Source organism: Myotis lucifugus, unplaced genomic scaffold (genome assembly GCF_000147115.1).
Source record: "Myotis lucifugus unplaced genomic scaffold, Myoluc2.0 scaffold_9, whole genome shotgun sequence".
Classification (NCBI taxonomy): domain Eukaryota; kingdom Metazoa; phylum Chordata; class Mammalia; order Chiroptera; family Vespertilionidae; genus Myotis; species Myotis lucifugus.
In genome coordinates, this window is record NW_005871057.1 from 1,122,319 (window position 1) to 1,145,504 (window position 23,186).

General features: G+C 44.2%; 1 protein-coding gene across 1 annotated transcript; it reads right to left on the reverse strand.

Moving 5' to 3' along the window:
• Positions 1-860: 860 nt before the first annotated feature.
• Positions 861-20,566, reverse strand: CSRP2 (cysteine and glycine rich protein 2). Its single transcript, XM_006083953.3, has 6 exons — positions 20,456-20,566; positions 9,877-9,989; positions 6,002-6,170; positions 2,615-2,744; positions 1,743-1,836; positions 861-1,168 (listed from the first exon to the last, which is right to left on the reverse strand). The coding sequence occupies exons 2-6, from the start codon at positions 9,986-9,988 to the stop codon at positions 1,092-1,094; spliced, it is 582 nt and encodes a 193-aa protein (XP_006084015.1). The 5' UTR covers position 9,989; positions 20,456-20,566; the 3' UTR covers positions 861-1,091.
• Between the last annotated feature and the right edge of the window lie 2,620 nt (positions 20,567-23,186).

A 23,186-nucleotide genomic window follows, 5' to 3' on the forward strand; every position in this document is an offset into this window, starting at 1 on the left:
TTTCATGTCATACATAACACACACCCTTTAGCTCTTCAAAATAAGCAATTTAATAAGATAGGCTTTGGAAAAGGTTAAGATGTGTTCACAGATTAGGCTGGTTCAATTTCACTAAATTACAGACCAATTTCAGACCCTACTCCTGGGAAAAAAAAGTTTGGGTTGAGTCTTTGGTAAAGAACAAAGTTTCTAAGTAATGAAAATGGTCCTTATAGAATCTAATTCTCCTTTTCTACCCAAGCCAGCTGAATGCACCAGGACGATGCAACAAGCTTTGCTACTTGTGCAGAATTGATGTGAGAACGCACTCAGTTCCCAGGGCTTAGCCGAGTCTAAAATGTCACCCTAAGCCTCAGATTCAACAGTTGTCAGTAGGGAGCTGTTTGTAATGACCTTTGGGTGTAGGAAAGAATCTTTAAGCTTGGTTTAACAGTGCACCCACCTTGGGTCAATGTGCCTTTCTGAGGGATTTTTTGAAAGGGCTACGGCCCCATCCCTGTTGATTCTGCTGCTGTGGGGCTGAAGCTGGGCCTGGGAACAGCCTTTTAATACCCCCAGGTGATTCTAATGCAGGTTGTCTAGGAGCCAATCGGAGTAACCACCACGCTACAGGAGATGCTGCACTGCTGAATACTAGCTCTGAGGAAGCTGAACTGCTCAGTAACCCTCGCTCTTGAGGCATATTTACCATCTTAGAAGTCTTTTCCAATCGCTGTAATGCAGACCTTAACCTAGTGAGTCAACTGGGTAATGGGGTGGCTTCTCTCAACAAATAAAATGCAGGTAGGGACCCAAAGGATTTTCTACTAACTGAAATCACAACAGCTCTTCCAAAAGGTAATTGAAAGACAACACCCAAATCCAGCTGAAGTTTTATTTAAAATGTAAAAGAAATGGTTCTTGAAAATGCTGATGAATAAAGCAAAAGGATACAGTGCTCTCTTCCTACTAGTCAGCCAGCCTATCCAAGTACAGGGCAATATACAGTACGTAAGTGCTGGTAGAATTTCACAGTAGTTTAGTGTTAGATTTTCTGTGCCTAGATTATGTAGAGATTCTCAGTGTGTGATCTCGGTTCTGGGTTTACACCTTTACTGAGAATGAACAAGGGCTCCTGCTCCTTGGCCATAGCCAAATCCTTTGGGCCCAAAGTTCTTTGCATAGCATCCTACAAAAAAGGAAAGGGAGAGTTACTGCAAGTTCACTAAGCTTTGCTTAAGACCCATGAACAGACCATGGGAAGTTAAAAAACTGACTATGCCAAAAAGTTCAACTTATTTAAGATGTAGTAACTGTAACTGTAAAGGCTAAGTCCGAGCATTCTGGTGGTTCCATAGTGTTCAGCTCGCTGAGTTACGAGCATGAAAATCAGGCCAGGTAAGTTATATGTCTATTACCTTATATACTCACCTATAGACATAAAGCATATACTCATAGGCTTTGCTTAACACAAAAAGATGAAAGAAGACTTTGTTGTGGGGTTTTTGTTTTACTGGTAGGGGAGTTTTAAGTGATCAAGAACTTGACTGTATCCATCTAAAATTGTTCTGTGGGTTTCTGTCATCTGGAAGTATCCCTAGATCTTTTCTTTTCAAACAGCCAGTGGCACTAGCCTGCTTTCCCCCATTTTCTGAGTACTTTTTTGTTCTTTTGTGTGTGTTTTTAATGCTGGTGACATTTCATTAACAAATAGCCAGTGCAGGATATTCATACGGATAAACAATACCTGAAATTAATTTTACCTTTACAATAGATTTCGCCTTCCTTCTCAGTCAGAGTTGTTGATTCAAGACTCTTTCCACACTTGGCACAGCGGAAGCAGTTTTTGTGCCAGGGCTGAAAGAGACCAGTGAGCAAGTCTGAGAGGCTGGTTCCTGCAGTACAAATTCAGACACTCGGGAAGATCAACCCAGAAAGAGTTCCTGACCGCTGGTTCAACCCAACCACGGCGGGGACTGGATCTCCCCCGCATTTGCATTCTCGGTCACTGACAAAAGGGCTTAGTTCAAACTTCACTCACACAAGACATGGACTGGAAGCTACCCCATGGAAGGGCCATTTCCCTGAGAGCAGTCTGAGAACTTGTGGCAAGGCTGGTGCACACCGTTAAAGACGGCCTCCTTTATGGTTGAGAACCCTGCAGCTCCGGAGGTGAAGTGGTGAAGCCACTTCCCTAAATCCACACACCAGAATGGCATCAGGTGTGCTGACTCCGGTTCAACAGCTTTTTTCCCCACTACACCAAGCATGTCAAACTCACGGCCCGTGGGCCACGTGCCTTGTTTATTTGGCCCGTGTTAGCCCTTGAGTTTGACATGCTTGCACTACACTGAATAACCTGCAGAGCCAGATTTGTTAACAGCCCAGCCATGTTTGTTACCAACCTTCAGGAGCGCCCCCTAGGAAAACAAGTTTCCTTTAAACATAGATGTGATTTGTTGTATAAGGGCAGTACTTTAAAAAATTAACGATTCAGAGAGAAATGCAGCTAAAAAAAAAAAACTTTGATCCTCGGCATTTACTTACAAAACACAGTGCCTGTGTGGGATGTGGAGGGTTAAGGGGAGAAGCGGAGAGTTGTCCTTCATGTCGTTAATGCAAAGCACCACCTTACCTTTCCTGCTCCGATGATCTTCTCAGCAGCGTACACGGAATCCCCACATCTGGAACACTTCTCAGCACCTCCGTACTTCTGAGCAAACTTAGAAGTGTTGGGGTTTGTTGTCGGCCTGTGAGGTTGAACACTGTGGAAAGGAGAGAAAAAATTATTCGAGATTTTCCAAAGGGCCCCTGTAAGTCCATACGGCAGGCACAATGGAACTCTAGGACTTGGTGCTACACCTCATGGCTGGAGGCCTTCCCAGGCCAGCCGAGGGGGAAGGAGAAATTAATCTCAGGTGCGGCCATAGTTATTACTTTAACCTATTTATGGGCTCATTCTTGTTACAAAAAGACCCAAGCTGAAATATCTGTCTTTCTGAGCCTAATATCAAATTTCATTCAGTCCCCAATGCTAGCCTCTCCACTAAACTACTATGCTATGCTTTATAAAATCATATCATCACACATATTTTTAACCCAGAGTCATATTAGTATCACTAGAATCACATCTGGCTTTCTACTTCACATGAGATTGGAAAAAATCAATGGTAAGTTAAGCAGTTTCTGCATGTAGGTCAGTTGACTTAAGCAGTCTATAATTAAGATTAAGCATGCTTTACAAATTAATTTCCAAATATTGCTTACATAGAGGTAAGTATAAACATATCACTTTCTTTGTGGGAAAATATTTTAGAAAATTTGCTTATACTATTTGATTTCATTTCATTATTTTTTCTCTCGATTGAGTGGAATTTTGTCACTGTTATAGGTCATGGGATAAGTGATAGTTTCCTTGCTTCCCAATTTTTTTCTATTCAATATGTAGGTGCACCTACCATGCAGAACACCAATCTGGGCTTTGATAAGATTTAAAGACCTTTCTGGAACCTTAAAAATGAGTCGAGCAGATAAGATATAATAACAATAGTTAGTGTTTAGCAAATGGTATAAGTATCAATTTTTCCTATTGGAAAAATTTATTCAGTACTTTTTCGAATCATGTTTGATGTGGCCCCTGGAAATTTTATTCTAAGTAACAAATACCAATTCATAATACTAATTCAAAATACAATTCATATTAGTATTGGTTTCTCTAATTGCCCTAGTGTAGGCATATTTTAAAAACTGTTTCCATAGCCTACTGTATATATACTTCCTTTTAAAAGTGATCTTCAAAAGCTGTTTACAAAGATATCCAGCACTTGCAGTTAACAAGCCAATTCCCAAATCTGTCAATTACTATGTTAACAAGAACTTCATATAAATTATCTCCCACCTGCTAACAACTTTGTAGGGTAAGGATAATTGTTACCTCAAATTTCAGATGAGGCAAGGGGGGCTTGGATGTTAAATAATTTGCCAGAAGGCCAAAGGACTAGTAAACTGGTGAGCCTGAGCTGAAAAGGGCAGGTCTGCCTCAATGAGAATGCGCCTACCCACTCAGCCTCTGCAGGAGGTCCCCGTGACTGTTAAAATTACCACCTGTCACCAGGGTGGTCCAGACCACAGGCTTCTTGGAAAGGCAGTCCCTACACCTAGTCCTGAATGAGACTATGCATGCGGCCAGGCTAACACAGGGAAGAGGTGTGCAGAGGTCAAGAGGCCAGCACAGAAGGCTCGGCAACAGTTGGAAAAGATGGAGAAACAGGAGTAAAGAGGACTTTGTGACTTTAAATCTGGCCACGATCACTGACTGACTTTTTTGAGGGTCATGGATAAATTTAGTTTTATTTGGGGGAGGGCATATAAGTATATGTGTTTTGAAAGGTTTGAAATAAGATCTTGGGGAGTGAGTGAATTTTAATCAGTTGGAAAAGGAGAGCAGAACATAAACAATGAACTTCAACGAAGACAAAGGCAAGCTGGGCTCCTGCAAGTGATGGCATGCAGCAATGAATGGCTTGGCCCTTGCACAACTGATGCACAACAGGGACATGGCTCAGAGACCCCGAGTGTGGAAAAAAACCAACAACAGAGAAAGGTGGGCCTTGATGCAGTCCACACTGCAGTGCAAAGGCCACACGTTTGGGAGCCAAATGGATATGGGTTCAAATCCTGGCTCTGCCACTAATCTGTGTGACCTGAGCCTATTGATAAAATAGAGACAATGTATTAAACTCAGCAACTGTGAGGATCATATATAGTGAACAGAAATGTTCAGCAGACAATAGGCACTTATTTCGGGCATGCCATAATGTACCGTGTTTAAAATCATAAGCTTTGGAGTTACACTAAGTCCCATTCTCTACAATTAAATCTACAATTAACTAGCAGCATGGCTTTGGGCAAATCACTTCATTCTCATTGTTTCAATTTGTTCTTGAGTCAGATGGGAAACCGTACCTGTAGGGTTGTTGTGAGGATTTCATGAGCTCACATATGTTAGTACTGCCTGGTGTCTAGCCCATAGGGAAGCCACGGTTAGCAGTCTTGTTCAGGAAAGGGCCATCTTATTGGAGTACTACACCAATTTTGGCCTCTTCAATATAAAACAGGTGTGAAAAAATATGAAGTTCAAATGAGGGAATAATTGGGTCAAAACCAGAAATAAGAGAAAATTCCCAATGAAGAAAATAGCAAATGAAGTTTAGCAGACTTAGCTCCTCACTACTTTGGGGCTAAAACCTGTAAAGTTTAACACTATTATCTCAAAGAACCAAAAACGGGGAAAATTCAATTTTTAAGTAACTGTAAGAGAGAAAAGTAAATTCCTGATGAGGAAATATTCTTACATGATGCCCTAACCGGTCTGGCTCAGTGGATAGAGCGTCAGCCTGCGGACTCAAGGGTCCCAGGTTCGATTCTAGTCAAGGGCATGTACCTTGGTTGCGGGCACATCCCCAGTAGGAAGTGTGCAGGAGGTAGCTGATCAATGTTTCTCTCTCATCGATGTTTCTAACTCTATCCCTCTCCCTTCCTCTCTGTAAAAAATCAATAAAATATATTTAAAAAAATAAAAATCATTCTCCCCTTTAAAAAAAAAAAAGAAAGAAAGAAAGAAATATTCTTACATGAAAAGAGTCCTGGGGAATTTTTATTGGCCACTTAACCGCACATGGGCAATGCATCTCGGGATTCAGATACCTCATTTCCTTATGTGACTTCATGACAGCTGACCTCCGTGCTGTGAAATGGAGGCACTTTCATACCACTTGATTCTGAGGACATCATGACAGCTTGACACACTTTGGAATGCTGTCAAACCAGGACTGGAAATCACTAAGAACTGTGGTAGGTCTAAAACTGTCAAATTTTGACCTTAAAGAATAGCCACTACTTTATGCTAGAAAATCTGAGTCACTTTAAGATAAAAGTCTGAAAACACCCAGGTTCCTGTTTGCCAAGCAACATTAATTGTTATAATTCACCTCTGAAGGTCATGAACATGGTCCTAACTCACCTCTCTGGCTTGATGCCCAGCCTCTCGCCCCGGTCCATGTTGAGCGTGCCAGCGCCCTGGCCGTACCCGTAGCCTTTTGGCCCATACTTCTTTCCGTAGCAAGATTTGCAGTAGATCTCTTCATCATGAATTGCCACTGTTGTGCTATCTAAGTTTTTCCTGCAAACCACTGAGGGGGGAAAAGTTAGAATTTAAAAATGAGCCAAAGATGCCTTTCTCCTGAGAACAGTGGTGGTACAGACACATGGTCTGCAAATGGTAACGGCCAGGCTTGCTCACATCCCCAGTTTATCTGTGGTTTCCCAGAAGCCCTGAGACGGCATCTGGACAGGTCAGCCACATCTGAGGCCTGTTTGCTTTCCTCCATGGATATGACAGTTGTTTCAGAAAGGCATCTGAATTTTAAAGCCTCAAACTTTTCCATATGACCTGCCCTCTGGCAGGAGGGAGAGGAGTTTGAGAATGCAGCAATTACACCAACAAAAGGAACAAAACTAACACTTTGCTCCCAAACCTTCGACACTCCCATCTTTTCAGCCTCTTCATACCAAATGTTAAATCACAACCTAATGAACAACAGGGGTGGCTGAGTGTCTTGGGACAGTTGCCTCTCTGTAGCACCACCTCCCGGAAGCAGCTCCTGGGAGTTTGCCTTTGTCTTGGTTAAACTGTTTTCCATCTAGAATTCTCCTTTTCATCACTAGTCTCAGCGAGAAAGCATGCTCCCATCTTGCCACTGCTTCTCCGGCAGTGGGAGGTTTGTCTGATCATCAAGTGGGTGAAAAGTCTGCTTTTGTTTCCCTTCCACCCCAAAGGAGAGAACACATTCTTTCTTGATGGATTTCTTACCACAAGACATTTCTAAGTATCCCACTTCATAAAACTGCCAAATGTCATCATGTCTAATCCAGACATTATTTCACTTTCGAAAACTTCAATTAAACTTGAGAAAAGTAGAAATTATGAAGGAGCCCGCTGGTAGCACAATCCGGCAGCTGGAAATCCAACATTAGTGTGGTAGAAAAAGGGACTCCCCTCTTATTTGAAAGAGGGGGAGAAATGAAAAGAGGAAGGAAAGAAAGAGAGAAGGGCTGGGGACTAGCAGGGTGGCTGAGCATAGAGAAAAGTTATGAAGTTTCTATTGTCTTCCAGTGGTTCTCAACCTTCTGGCCCTTTAAATACAGTTCCTCATGTTGTGACCCAACCATAAAATTATTTTCGTTGCTACTTCATAACTGTAATGTTGCTACTGTTATGAATCGTAATGTAAATATCTGATATGCAGGATGGTCTTAGGCGACCCCTGTGAAAGGGTCGTTCGACTGCCAAAGGGGTCGCGACCCACAGGTTGAGAACCGCTGTCTTAGACCAAATCTCTCTGGAAGAACAAAATGACATCACCTACCCTGGCTGTGGTGACTCAAGTACTGACATACATTTGTTTAAAGAGACAATTAACCTAAAACCATATACTGCTGAAGAACAAACATCCTTAACGGACATTAAATATAAACTAACATAAAAGCTGTTTTGAAAAACATCTAGTGCCCTGGCCAGTGTGGCTCAGTTGGTTAGGCGTCACTCCAGGCACTGGAAGGTTGCCAGTTCGATCCCTGGTCAAGGCACATGCCCTGGTTTCGGGCTTGATACCCAGTATGGGGCGTGCACTAGGCAGGCAATCAAACATTGCTCTCACATTGATGTTTCTCTCCCTCTCCCCTCTCCCTTCCTCTCTCTCTAAAATATATATATATATATATATACATACATATATATATATATATATATATATATATATATATATATATATATATTAAAAAAAACAACACAAAAACAATCTATTTAACCAAAGCAAGTGTAAGTATATGAAAAATTTACTCCATAACCCCTCTACTCCCAGTCCTCACCCCTATTCTAACTACTCTAAATTATTTCCTTAAAAGGCTGTCATGAGCAGAGGCAAATATTAGGAAGGAGTAGTAAAAATAACCAGTAAAATACCTGACATTTCATAAACACCGACTTCATTATGGTGTAAACATCATGGCTCAACCTAGATGAAACCAAGAGCAATTTCTAAAGTATTTGCGTTTCCTCTGTGTTCACATATTCTTTTGACTACAAACCTGCTGAAAAATAGATTCCTCCAAAAAAAAAGAAAGTAACTTCTAAGAGAAGGAATAGTTAAACCAAACCTGAGAAATGGTAGTTATCATGGAGGCGTACATAACAAACCTTCATATGTTGTATTTTTATTCTTTGTAACCGTGTTGTGTTGTCCGTGTCTAGTTCTCTACAGAGCAGTTACACTATAAAAAGTCCCAGGCACCTTGAATGCTGGTGCCGAGAGGGAAAAGGACAACTAAAACTTGAGAAGTTTCCTCTGAAGATTATTTCTCAGTGTAACCAAATTTATTTTTAACGTTTGTAGTTTCCAACAGTAATAGTCACTGAACAGTACTACAGATAAAGCAAATAACTGCATGTAAGGGCGGGTTCCCCACATAACAAATCCTTCATTAAAGACAATGATTTACATCAGAAGGTGACTAATGAAGAGCTTTTGATGCAACTACTCTCCTGTTTAAAACTGAAGACTTGGAGGAAATGCGCTTGGAAGAGGGAGCTTATCTGACTCTGTTTCTCTCATTATCAGGTATTTACTCCCTTTGGAGCATATAGGCTAGTGTTGTTTTATTTCCTGCCTACGTCAGACACTGACCATTTCCCATCTTAAACAATATTCCCAACCTGTCTCTGTGGTATTTCCATATCCCAAGTTCCTTTCCCTCAACTGTAGGGTATCAATGACCAGAAATAACAGTATTCACTACTAGAGAAGACAGAATTTGAGCTTCCAGAGCAAGCATGTCAAACTCGCGGCCCACAATGAATGTTTTTGCGGCCCAGCCAATATAACGGTATGTAAGAAATGTTTTAATAAAAATTTCGTAGCTTACTTATTACAATATCCTGTTATACATAATTATTAATAATGAACTACAACGTTCGCTAATGACTGATTACTATAATCATGTTGCACTCATTTGTCTTATGCGCCTTATGGGCAGGCGCACCATTTCTCTCCAATAATACTAGCGGCGAATATTTAGCAGCCGGTGGCCACGTCACTAGCCTTGGACTGACTTGTTTGGTGTGCGCAACAGGAAATATTTCACTTTTGGAGAACAAGAAAAATAGGTTTATTTGTGTTACGCTTATTAATTTGTGCAGTTATTCAGTGTCTGGTAATTTAATGTTCAAGAAAAAAAAGATTAATTTTGATTAAAATGTTCTATTATTTTATGTTAACAATGACTCATTTATTTCAGCCCTTTGTATTCAGCATGTGTCTATCGAAATAAACCTACGTTTCTATGAAAATTGAAGCTTTTGTTTTTTTGTGGCCCACATAAGCTTAAACCTGGTTTATTTGGGGCCTGCATTAGCCTTTGAGTTTGACATGCTTGCTCTAGACATTTGAATTTCAACAGTGTGGTGAGAAACAAGCTGGCTGGTTTCAAAGAGAAAGAGCTCAGGCAGGAAGAGAAGGCTGGGGTGGATGGGGTGCCAGCCAAGCCCCATGCACAGCGCCAGGCACTGTGTCGGGTGCCCAACTAACCCACATAACTCCCGGGGAGGCAGCTGTGACAACAAATGCCAGTCAAGGCCAGAGGGAGGCTCAGAGCCATGAGGACTCAGGAAGCCCAAGGCCTTGGGTCACCTGCCGTCCTAGCTGCTGGGCTGAGCACTTACAGTGTCTAGGAGAACAGACGGGCAAAATCTTTTCCAAAACCACAGTTTGTTCATTAAATATGTAAATCGAAGCTTCCTACACTGAAGCCTGTCCCAGCGGAGCACGGGGAGGTACTTACTGCACAGAAAGCAGCAGCGGTGGAAGCTCCGCCCATCGCACTGCACCTCCTCCGCGTGGTACACGGTCCTCCCGCAGGCCCCGCACTTGTTGCCACACCCCCAGACCGGCATCCTGAAGGAATGAAGATGCATTAGAATGTCCCCATCCCCAAGCTCGCCGGGGGCTTTAGAGCATGTGCAGATTCCCTTCCTTTATGGACCGCTCTAAACACATCTTTAGGAGGCCTGCGTTCCTCCAAAGTAACCTCCTCTCCTCTCCCAAGTTACAGGACTTTCATCAGAAAACTCTGGCTTGTCACGTGCAAGTTTTTTCCCCACAGGACAAAGGACCCGCACTCAATAGAACAGCGCAGGTGCTGGGCACAAAACAAACTGGCACTGGAATGCACAGGAGTGCAAGCGGCCACACCCACACACACCCAGTCGTAATGAGCGGCTTAGAAAACAGCGGAGGAACTTGCTCTTGGGTGGAGTGTTTTACTACAGGTTTAATTCACTGTAACCCCACCCAATTCCTAACAGTTGACATGCACAAGCTATGGCACACTTTCTAGGGAGGAACGTTCCAGGGAGGAAGAAAGTGTTATCCTGCAAGAACACATTTTGCATTTGTCTGCTAAAGTTATGCGAGATTGTAGCATAAACAGTGTGTCTGTGACAAGCATGACTGCGCGCACAGAGCCTTGCTTTGATCACAACAAATACCCCTCCAGATGGCTACAGTAAATGTCTATGCTCCCCAATCCCAGAGTCCTCTAATCCAGCCAACAGGTAAGGTTCCCTCTTGGATGGGGCGGTCAGTCCATAGAGAACATGCTACGAGTTCCCTTCCCGGCAGAATGAACTGTTTGTTGAGTGACACAGAATACCTCTGAGCAAGGTGGCCCCATGTGGTGGCAGAGCTGGAAGTTGAAGTCCTCGGCTACCCTGCTCTGATGGAGGGCCGACGTGTCCCATCTCCTTCTCAATGGACTGGTTTACCTGGATGCAGGGTAAATGCGTACTTCTGAATGGCCTTCGGACCCAAGTGCCCTCACCACCTCAGAAAGTTGTCCTGCAACTTTCATCTGCCCTGCCCGGAGGTGGGACCTCGAAACAGGGAAAGAATTCCTTTTCCCCATCATTTTCAGACTTCCCTTCTGTGAGTGGTGTTCGTAGTCCCTGCCTGGTAAGTCTTCTCGGAGGAGCAGCCTGCTTCTCTAGGGAACAGCTGGTGAAGAAAGCTGGACCCCTCTCACTCACTCTAACCTGGCTGGGAAGAGAAGGGAAAGGAGGCCGCTGAGCCACAGACGGAGGAATCTTCAGTCCTTACAATGAACAGGAGGGTGGCAAATTCCCGCCCTAAGCATCAAGACGATCCGGAACCCAGCAACTTCCTGAACACCAGGAGGCCTTTCCAAAGGAAAGACTGCTCCTGAATCACTGTGTTGGGCATCTTTCTGGCCCACAGCATCCACTCTCTGTCCTTCTTCTGATAATACTTCCCTAGAGTCTCTTCAGGGAACAAATATCTCTTTCTTGGTCCGTGTGGTTTAGAGAAGTACTTATTCAATGTGGTCTCCCGGTGATGGTCCGCCATGCTTGTGACCAATTCAAGACAAAATTCAGGTAAGCATTTCTAAACTTTTATACGCTGTTATGCCACAACAGTCGGAAGTGTGATCAGTGAATTCATCTTGTTGAACAGCGTAGAGTCAGAGAATCAATCGGTACTTTGAAATTAAAGCAAAACAAAAAGAGGTCCTTTGCCACAGATGTTTGAGAAGCATTGGCTGAAACAGTGTGGACTCTGCCCTAACTCCAGGGCCAGGTGACTCAGTCATGATGGCAGCCAGGTCACTGCATTCTCCCTCCCGCCATAGTGATGGGTTTAGGAATGAGTACACGACCCAAGCCAATTCAATGAAAGTTAAATTTGAGCTCTGGTTTAGAACTGTGTGAATGTAGGGATGGAGTTTCTAGCAGCTGTCTAGCCACTATAAGAAAATAAGCCAGCTCAGAGGAAAACAGAGATGGGGAGACTAGATGTAGACACTTTTCAGCCATGCCTCATCTTATCGTGTACTCTGTATGTGAGCCAATAAATTCTCTTTTTAAGTCACTTGGACACGGAGCTCCTGTTCCTTGTAACAAACAATAATAACACACACCTACACACACACACACACACAGACTTGACTGATATGACTAATTATCACTAAACTATCGGTCTCAACTTGCAAAAAAGCCTATTCCCTTATTCAGGCAGGAACAAAGTTAATTCCAAGGGCCCACAGTGTTACCAGGCTACTGTGAAGGTATCCACACAGGATCAATATCTAGCAACAACAGAGCATATTTGCAAGCTTTCCCTTAGTAGTTGCATAAATTGCTCCTTCCCTTCCCTGGAAACAGGTGCTCCATTGTTCAAATGCACAGTGAAACCTGAGCTGGGCTGTACAACCTGACCCATGGCCTTGGCTCCAGCAGCCAGCACTGGCTTGAGTTTAGAGTGCAGTTAGTGATGTTGACTTTGCCCCACAGCTCCCAAGTTACCTATGTTCTGGAATGTTCAAGGATGCAACAGACATCTGCTAGAAAGTACCTTCAGGGTTCCTGAGGAAACCAGAAACCAAATCCAGACTTACAGGTAATGACATACAATTACTTAAAATTGGGTCTCAAGAATTAGTAGCCCAGCTGGCTTTTAAAATATTTGTTATTGTCTAGGAATTTCTCATCATATAAAGTACTAGAGGCCCGGTGCACGAATAGTGTCCCTTGTCCTGGCCTGCGGGATCAGGCCAAAACCAGCTCTCCAACATCCCCTGAGGGGTCCTAGATTGCGAAAGGGTGCAGGCCAGGCTGAGGGACCCCACCGGTGCATGATCGGGGCTGGGGAGGGATGTGGAAGACTGGCCAGCCAGGGAGAGATTGTGAGAGGACTCCAGGGCATGTCTGGTCCATCTCACTCAGTCCTGATCAACAGGACCCCAGCAGCAAGCTAACCTACCAGTCGGAGTGTTTGCCCCCTGGTGGTCAGTGCACATCATAGCAACTGGTCAACTGTCTGCCCCCTGGTGGTCAGTGCACGTCATAGCGAGTGGTTGAGTGGCCTTAACTTATCATTAGCATATTATGCTTTGATTGGTTGAAAGGACGACTGGACGACTGGACACTTAGCATATTAGGCTTCTATTTATAGGATACTGTCTAATACCAGCCTGCCATCTTCCACATTCACACACATCTTCTTTGGAGCCATCACCAATAGGAAGCCAGATTTCTATCAAGACTCACACTATCCTGAGTTGTTTCTGAATAACATTTAAAAATGTATTTTTAAAAACCTAACTCATTACTTTTCTTATTCTTTCTCTATTAAAGAGCAGCTTGGGAGAATATCTTCCCTTTACTTATGTAATTCAGGGTTACTGAATTTCACTTCTTACAAATCAAGTCTTACTTCTATTATACATCCATAGCAACCAAATGGGTATGTGTCATCTTTCCAGGAAATAGCCATCAAAGTTCTCCAACATTCAACTTACTCTGTTATTTCTTCCCCTCGGGGGTGGGGACTACATCTCTGTAATTCCCCAGCCCACCTACCAGCGTACTTGACATTTATAAAGATATTTCATTTCTATTGTTTTAAAGAATCCGTCCTTTTTCAACCTGTTGGTATGATTCCCAATTAGATCTTATCCTTCTCAAAACAAACGGAGTACTGCCTGACTTCTCTTTGTCACATTTTTGGAATTTATGTAAAAATTTCAAGTCATTAACTTTTTAAAAGCTTTCCTAAATATTTCTGAATAAACCTCTGTGGTCCTGGCAAATGATGTTAGAAAGAGCATCCTCAGGCCTGGCGTTGTGGCTCAGTTGAACATCATCCCATGCACCAAGAAATTGTCGGTTAAATTCCTGGTCAGAGCACATGCCCAAGTTGTAGGCTCACGCCCCAGCAGAGGGTGTGCAGGACGCAGCTGATCAATGTTTCTATCTCCCCTTCTCCCTTCCTCACGCTCTAAAATCAATTAAACACACACACATATATTTTTTAAAGCATTCTCAGAATTTTTTAAGCTAAATAGTGGATAGTTGGGGTATTCCTTATATTCTCTAATTTGTATGTCTGAAATTTTCACCATGGAAGGAAGGAAAAGAAAGAGGGAGGAGGGGAAGTTGGTTTAGACAGACTTGGGTTAAGTTCATTATTGTAACAGTTGTGCAACCTTGGGCTTATCTATAGCATAGTTACGTTTTTTATCTGTAAAAGAGGGAAAAGTAGCTCTCTACCTCTCCAGACACTGAAGACAAAACATGGTAAACAAATGCCTTGGCAGACATCCAGGAACTGTGAGCGTGCTGGACGGGGCGTCTCATCCTGTCCACCCTGCGGTCAGCACTGCAGGAGGAAACCCACGGACCGGCACCCAGAGCCCAGCTCAGAGCCACAAACAAGGTAAAGAAAAACTTAGCATTTAGTCACTCACAAACTTTTCCTGGGACGATGAAATGCATTGCAAGTATAGCAATGGTTTCACTTGCAGTGGTTCTCACCCTTCCTAATGCCGCGACCCTTTAATATAGTTCCTCATGTTGTGGTGACCCCCAATTTCATGTTGCAAATTGAACATAATTAAAACATAGTGATTAATCACAAAAAAAAATGTGATTATGTATGTGTTTTCCGATGGTCTTAGGCAACCCCTGTGAAAGGGTCGTTCGACCCCCAAAGGGGTCACGACCCACAGGTTGAGAACCGCTGACTTAGGGTGACCATCTAAGAAACGAAGTCCCAATTTACACTTCAGGGTGTGCTCCTATGGGCATTTCCTGCATCTGGCAGGGGAAGTGTGATGATCTTCCATTCCTGTCACTCTTTGGCATTGCTACACATGAAAAAAAAAACCACTCGAGGCTTCGTTTTTCACACGTGCATTTGGCTGTCCAAGTTCACAACAGCTGACATTAATCACAGCAAACTGCATGTGCGCTGAGCAATCTGGGCAGCATGCCTCCAGTCCTATGTATTAATTTACAGAATGGTAAGAGGAGACATAAAATCCCACTTCACACACATCTCGCACAAGTAGGCCAATCGGGCGTATTCTGTTTCTCAGTCTTGTTTTTGGTTTCCAATGTCTGAAAGTATTTCAGCACTAGAATGTATACACTGTGTTAGATTAAAAAGCTTGTTTGCATCCGAACACCTATTTGCAATTTCTGTTTGCTGCTTCTCCCCAGACTGAGACACCACCCAAAATTACAAAGACCTGCCCCCAGAAGAAAATTACTATAGTCTAACTCTGAGTCACCTTGTGGTAAAATTACCTCACTCTCGATAACCAACAAGAGCCACAAAATGAGTACATGAATCCCTCATACCACCTGTGGCATTTGCTGTCCTATTTTAGAATCTGAATGACTTGAATCCATGAATTTCGAGCCTACATGTCGCCACCTGAAGTTTGTTATTCGTTCTGAAAGCAAAGGTTTGGATTTTTGTTCTGATACCAAAGGTTTGGAGTGAGTCCATCAATACACCCAGATTCTAAATGCTTCCAGAAGCTTTCACATTTTATCACCATATGTGCAGCTTTGTTGCTACACTAGAACATGGTTATAACCCAATTTCCCGAAAGGGCAAAGTTATTATAAACCAATTTCATCCTGAGCCACATCCAGAGGGGTCACTTTGCTAAAGAATACGTAAGTTAATAGCATTGTCCCCAATTACAATGATTTTTAACAAGGCCAGCGTTTATGAGCTGTAATTGGACATGAAGCTTTACTCAGTGTCCATTCTAAAAACTGTTTCTTCTGCTCCCCAAATCACCTGCTTGGTCTACTTCCCTTATCTAAGTAGATACCATGAACCAAGGATAGACTCCTTGTGCCTCAGCAATTGGCTCCATGTTTCATTTGACTCCTTCTACCAAAGCAAAACAAGCTGGCCTTTAAGTCATCTCAGCCTCAGGGTGAATTAAGAGCATGGATCAGGGAGTCAACACAGTCTCTCTTCCCTCATACGTAAAATGAGGATAACAGTACCTTTCTTATAGGGTTGTTAAGAGAATGAGCTGAGAAAATGCGTAGAGTAACACTCAATTATTGGTAACCTTTGTCATCAATATTTAGCAATTTTCAACCTTTGTTGTCAATACTCATCTTCCTCTACCCATCTTATGTCTCCATTCCTCCTTATACCCCTAATCCCTTCCATCAGGGCAACTGACTTACCTCCCTCCCTCATCTGGCTAACTCCTGACTTCATTTCTGTATCTCAAGTAATTGTAGGGTAGGGGCAGCTAATAAACACTGTGCAATGTTTTGCTGTTTTGGAAGCTCTCATATAAATGTATTCATTCAATCTTTTATAAGCCATACCCTGGGTTAGGGTTGAGGATAAAGGTTATTAGGAAGTGTGCCTGTTTCTCAGGGAGTATGACTGTGGTGGTAGGAATATGTGCACAAATAATAGCAGGACAACATAACCAATGACACAGAGGTGTGCAGAAAGGGCTCTGAGAAGCCAGCGTGGTCTGCTTACACAGGGATGGATGGCAAACACGGTTTTAGCTCCTGGATCTACTGAAAGTGGGTTCCTGGAACGATGATGAGGAAGATTCTGAAGTTCATAACGTTGGTGAAGTGCCTGGCAAAGACCCTGTACTCCATATACGATGATTTTCTTTTCCTTAAGGCAGTGGTTCTCAACCTGTGGGTCGCGACCCCTTTGGCGGTCGAACGACCCTTTCACAGGGGTCGCCTAAGACCATCCTGCATATCAGATATTTACATTACGATTCATAACAGTAGCAACATTACAGTTATGAAGTAGCAACGAAATTATTTTTATGGTTGGGTCACAACATGAGGAACTGTATCTAAAGGGCCAGAAGGTTGAGAACCACTGCCTTAAGGAGTACTGCTGGGCCCAAATATGGCTACAAAAAGCTCAGTCATTCTGTGACTTGCTGAGGTCACTGACCCCCAAAGAAGCAAATCCAGACTCAATCCACTCGTCTGACTCCATGTCCCCAAAACTCCCATATCTGATTTTAAGGGTTGAGATCGCTAAATCACCTGAGAATTATCACTCCTGCGGTACCAAATTACTTGCACTCACGAAGACCTTCTTCTCCCCGCAGTCTTCCTCCTCACCATTAATTACTGATTCTATAGCCTGTTACCATTTACATCTTCAACTTGGGAGTATAGAAAAATCCTTGACAGAAAAATCCTTTGACTACCTGCCATACTGTAATTAGAACGCAACTATGCTATAAACTCCGTCACCCTGGCCTCCAACATCTGCCATAGCAATTCACAAGCATGCTAACTACAATATATTGAATTATTCAAACAAATTAATGTTTGAATGATTTACACATGATGGAGTCAGACCAAGATTTATATGTCAAGACTACTGTTTATCTGCCAAAGTATCTTAGGTTAGGTTGGTTATTTGATCTGCTAGTTTTCTCATTTCAAAAATGGAGGTAATGCTTATTTATATCACAAGGCAGTTCTGAGATTAAACAATATATGTAAGGTATTCAGAATACTGCCTGCACATAAGAGGTTAAAATATTATACATTATTATTTACTTATTATTATTTACTTATATAAAGCTTACTGTATGCTTTACTTATGCTAAGTAGTTTACTTACAGTAACTTAATCCCCATAACACTGAGGTAGGCATTGTCATTATCCCCTTTTTATAGGTGGGGAAGCTGAGGTATAGAGATATGAAGTGGCTTATAACGGTGAAACCATAACAAAATGACCAATTCAACCTAAAAATTAATACCAATAAGCTTCAAATGAATTCATTGATGTTTAGAGGTTTCTCTAAAACTAAACCACTACCAGCCACACAAATATAGTACTGACTTACATGGCTCTAGCGTAGGTTCTTTTTAAATTGGGTATTTCCGGTACTGCTATGTGCTGGATGAGGATTCAATTCTCTCCTCACCCTTTTCTTCTGGGAGAGAAGCCGCCAAGAAACCTTCTTGCCTGTAGTGAACTGGTTCTAACGTATTACATGGTATGTGTCCTCTTCTTATGAGTCAAGGAAAATTGGTAGTACTGTTGGTTTGAGGTGGTAAGCAAAAAAGCAAGGAACCTAATATCCTTTGCAAATGATTCACAATATACTTCTGTTGGTTCTTCCTCTATGACTTTCCTAAAACTTAACATGTTTAACAATCAGAACTCATGTCCAGCTCCTCCACAATCCAATTTGAGAAAGCTCCCTAAGTTAGGGTTATGAACCTGGGGTCACAGAGTCCTTGAACTTCTGGGGTTCAGTGAACTTGGTACCATGTACTTTATTTTACCCACTTCACATTTTGAGAAGGAGTCCAGAGGCTTCACTAGGCTGCCAGAAAAGCCCATGACACAGAAACAGTTAGGTAGTCCTGGCCAGTGTTGCTTAATGGTTAGAGCATCAGCCAGCACACCAAAGGGTCTTGATTCCTGATCAAGGGCATGTACCTGGGTTGCAGGTTCAATCCCAGACCCTGGTCGGTCAGGCACGTTTGGCAAGCAAACAATTGATGTGTCTCTCTCTCTCCCCTCCTTTCCTCCTTTCCACTCTCTTTAAAAATCAATGGAAAAATATCCTTGGGTGAGGATTAATAAAAACAAAACAAAATAAACACGTAGCACCATCCTTGGCAATTAAGGGAGACCATGCAAATACCAGACCAGGAAATGATGAGAGGAAACCTGTGAATGTCTGCAAAGGGAGGCGAAAGAGCTGGCCTCTGGGCAAGGCCTAGGGTTAGTGTTCACATCTGAGTCAGCTCTCCTGGAAGAGGCCTTCACTAACAGTCTTTTCCCCACAGACTCAACAACGTGTAGAACAGGGTCTAGTTACAAGAAACCGCCCCAGGCTGGGCTGGGCTGTGTATAGGCCTTAAGACAACCCTGCAAGGTATGTGATGCTATATCTGTTTTACAAGATAAAGTAACTGAGGTCAGAGAATAACTTGCCCAAGGTCATCAAGCCAATGGGTGCTGGAGCTGAGATATGAATTTGGGCCCAACTGGCTTCAGTCCTGCTCTTCTCACTGCGCTGTTTTTGGCAATTTAATCGGGACAGAGCTCCACTGAGTACTGCTTCCAGCGCAGTATTTAGCAGATATCAGTAACAACCAATATTCGTTAAATACATTTAGTGAAAAACATTAAAAACTTTTGACAGAAACCATAGATAAAATCTGCTAATGCACAGACTGCTTGAGTCCAGCTAAATCTTTGTTCACCACAATTGTAACTTACTAATTCCTTCATTCGTTCAATAAATCAACGGTGGCTCTGGTCACAGGGTGTTTAAGGCACCCAGGTAAGCACTGTCTCTACCTAACTTTCCTTTGAAGGAGCAAAAGATACTAGAATCCAGAGTAGGAAGAACCTTGAGAAGTATTGATGAAGCATCAGTGGCAATCACCTGGAAGGTGCAATGACCAAGAAGAAAGTGGGGAGAGACCACGGAGGCCTTGAAATTGGTTATAGTTTGGTAGGCAGTTTTGGAACTTTGTGAAATCCGCCCTTTTAGAATACTGCCCATCTCTTTCCTGAAAAATGTGAGGCAGATTATAGCCAACTTTGAGATAGTCCTATTTGAGTTCTTTATATAGAGAGCTTTAAAACAGGTTGATTAGAAAAGTTAAAAACTTCATTCTTACTGTCCGGGTATAGAAAGTTACCCCAAATAAAAAGCAATTCTAGAATGAAAATGGACTTGGTCTGCAGACTGCAAATAAGACAGGTCAAACATTTTGGGTAACCATTTAAACACACATCGTCAACAAACGTCCTAGCTTGGGTGGGGGTCGAGGTGGGAGTCTCCGGACTTAGGAGACGCCCTGGGCTGCCTACGTGGAGCTCTGAAACCCAGGATGTGATTTTTCAGGACCTGTTGCAGAATTTCTCAACCGAGCATTCTTACTCTCCTATTTGTACCCGAATGGTAGAAAGTTCCGGAAAAAGCAGGGAGTTTTCCATTGACGTTTCACGGCTGTTCCTTCCACGGTTTAAGGTTCCGTGCTTAGTGGCAGAGACCACTGAACAATGGGAGGCCGGGGGTCCGAGCCGCAGCAGGGGGAGGACTCCGGGTGCGCGGGCTGTGGGAGCCCTCGCCTCACCCCCAGGCTCCGAACCCCCCGGGAAGGGGAAGCGCGCACCACGCTCCGGGCCGGGGAGACCCGCGGAGGGGGAACCGGCCGCGGAGGAGGGGCCCCGGGCGACTAAAAGGCGGATTAGCAACCACCCGAAACTCTCCAACCCGCCTCTCCCAGAAAACCGGCAGGGGCACGCTGATATGGGGGTCATGCACTGGTATTTATCTGCCCGCGGGCCCGGGATCCCAGGGCAGAGCCGGGGCGCCTGCGAGGGGAGAGGTATGCGGGTGGGGAGGACCGGGGAGCAGGATGGCTGGGGTCTAAATGGGGACCGCGGGAGGGATGTCATAGGAGACGGGGGGGGGTCCCCACACGGCGGGCTGAGGACCCCAGGAGGCTGTGGGAACCCCCCGCCCCCAAGGTCAGCGGAGACGCCCCCACCGCCGCTACTCACTCGAGTTGGAGGCTGGACCACGCACCGCGGGCAGAGCTGGGGCAGCGCAGTCGGAGGGAGTGCGCAGAGGAGCCGCGAGCGCGGCACCTTTAAAAGACCCCCTGGTGGGCGTGGCCTCGGGAGCCCCGCCCACACACCGCGCCCCGCCCCTCGCTCGGTTCCTGGACCCGCGGGAGGGAGCGCTGGGGGCGTCGGGCGGGAGGTGGGGCGTCTGCGCCGCGGGGCTCTGGGCTTTAGGACCGAGAAACAAAAGGCAGGAATCCCGCCTCTTCCTGCTGCTTCCCGCGCTCGGGGGCCGCTCCCGCCGGCCGTGCCCCTCAGTCCGCCTCGGACCCACAGTTTCTAGGGGTAAATGGAGTTGGGAAAGGAGCCTTCCTCCGGCGCGGGACGGTCCCGGCGGGGAACAGCCCGCCGCCCGCCACGTCCCCTTCCCGCCGGGTGCGCGTCCTTCCTGCAGGAGGGACCGGTCCCAGGTCGCGGAGGCTCCGGCGGCAGAAATCGGCCCGAAGGGGCTTCCCGCCACCCTCCTCCCAGCCTTACCCTCCTAAGTAAACGCCCCGTGGTTAACTGCCCCGGTGGACAACTGCTCTCTGCTTCGATTCCCAGCTTCTGGGAATCCGCAGCCTTCCTGTTCTTAAAGAGCAGAACTTCTCCTCTAGACTAAATACATGACGTTAGGAAAGCGCCTCATTCCCCAAGCGCGTTGCTTTTCCCACCACGAGGACACAGCTACACGGGCTGCCGTGGGAAGTAACCTAAACCCCGCCAGGAAAGGGGGTGCTCCAAGGGACCTCGGTTTGGGCGTGTTCGTTTCAGGGAAGTCCAGGGATGCCAGGGACAACCGAGGGAACCAATTCCATGAGCTACAGGTTGATTTGTTGTTTTAAAAATGAAAAGAACAAGAAAAATGCCGGGCTCTCTCTGGTTCCCATTCCAGGCGTACTGATGACCTCAGTGTCGGTGCGATGATCCCTGAGAGCTCATATTTGGGACAGTGGGCAGCTCAAAAAAGGCGGTGAGTCAAAACATCCCTCAGGCCACAAATGCAGTAGCCTCCTCCGGCTCAGAGCTTGTCAACCTCCACACTGTTGACGTTTTGGAGTAATTCTTTGTTGTGGGGGCTGCTCCATGCTTTGTGCCTCCACCCACTCGCTGCCAATAGCACCCTTTCCTTCCCATTGTAGCTCATAGGAGATGTGCCAAATGCCCCCTTGGGGAGGGGGCAGAAGGCGTTGGTTTCAGAACCACTGCCCCGCTCTGTATCTACATGACAAAGTGCAGAGCAGGTTTAGAATAATATTGTTTTATTTCATGTGCTGGGGCCAATCCAGGATAAATTCATTATCATAGCAGCCTTATTCGCTGTCTACCGCGCACTGTGCAAAAACACAGCGGTGATTGACATCTCCTGATATTGTGGCAGGAGTCTGGAAGTATTCCTGCCTGCTGTGAGCTTTTCTAAATATGGGCAATCCGAATTTTCATGATATCAGCTCGTTCAAAAGTGACCTGACTTCTGGGACTGACATGAAAGGCTTGTCCTTTAGAATCTACATTAGCTTTGCTGCTTACAAGTACTTATTTTTCTGGCATAGGTTTATGTAGTATTTCTACCGAATGAAACTGTATCGGTGAATTTCACTGCCTACCCTTGGGTTCTTTTAGATGCCTCCAAGACCTGACCCATAGCTTTCTGACAGGCTCTTGTCCCTGAATTCCATCGCCACATCCTGTCATTTGAAGTTGGGCTTGCCTCTAACCTGAAAGTATTTCTGCTGTCTGTCCACATATACATATTTGTCTTAGGATATTTTATAGTAAGTGTGGAGATAATGTACAACATTTGGTTTTAAATAACTGTATTTGTGTATAAGTATCAACATGTTTAAAGTATTTTATTTCCCTTTAAACATTTTTTAAACTGTCGACTCTAAGAAATTCTTTCTGTTTATTTAGACAGTGGTGCAAAAGAAAAAGTGTGGGCTTTGTAATTAAACAGACATGGTTTCAGCATACAACTCTGCCACCTACTAGCTCTGTGAGCTTGGCCTAATACTTGACTTTTTTAAAAAAAATTGATTTTAGAGAGAAAGGAAGGGAGAGGGGGAAAGAGAGAGAGAAAAAAATCAATGTGAGAAACATCAATCTGTTGCCTCCCCCTACTGGGGATTGAACCGAGATCCTGGGTATGTGTGCTGACGTAATCGAACCCACGACCCTTTGGTGTGCGGGACGATGCTCCAACCAACTGAGCCATACCGGCCAGGGAAATATTTGACTTCTTTGCACATGTTTCTTTATCTGTAAAATGATTATATAACACATACTAGGAGAATTAAATCAGAAGATGTCTGTAAAATGCAAAGCATTTACCTGGCACATGGTAAATACTCAATATGTGGTTGTTGTTATGTAAGGATATCTTGATGTCCTTTTCTGCCTTGAGAAAGGAACAGAAAGTGTTTTGCTGAGCACTCATCTTATGGCTGCTGAGATTTTGGTAGTAAGAAGGTAGTAAGTGTTTTCCAAAAACAATTAAGAGCCTTCCATAGAAAGTAAATTGTGTGCCTGGGGAAGAGCTAGTGGGAGACATTTGCCTTCATGGACAAGAAAAAGCCCTTAGTAATTCCATGTAGTCCTAGTCTGTTGACTCTTTCAACCTTACAAAAGGCAAAATTGAAGGTCAAATGTGTCCAGCAGGATGTTTCTTTTTTCCAAGAAATGCCATTAT

Bases quoted from the DNA above. Each gene is read 5' to 3' on its own strand.
- CSRP2 (XM_006083953.3), bottom strand. From the start codon at position 9,988: ATGCCGGTCTGGGGGTGTGGCAACAAGTGCGGGGCCTGCGGGAGGACC. The intron at 1,837-2,614 runs GTAAGGTGGTGC...GGTCTCTTTCAG, and splicing joins AGATCATCGGAGCAGGAAAG to CCCTGGCACAAAAACTGCTT. The intron at 1,169-1,742 runs GTAAAATTAATT...CCTTTTTTGTAG, and splicing joins AGGCGAAATCTATTGTAAAG to GATGCTATGCAAAGAACTTT.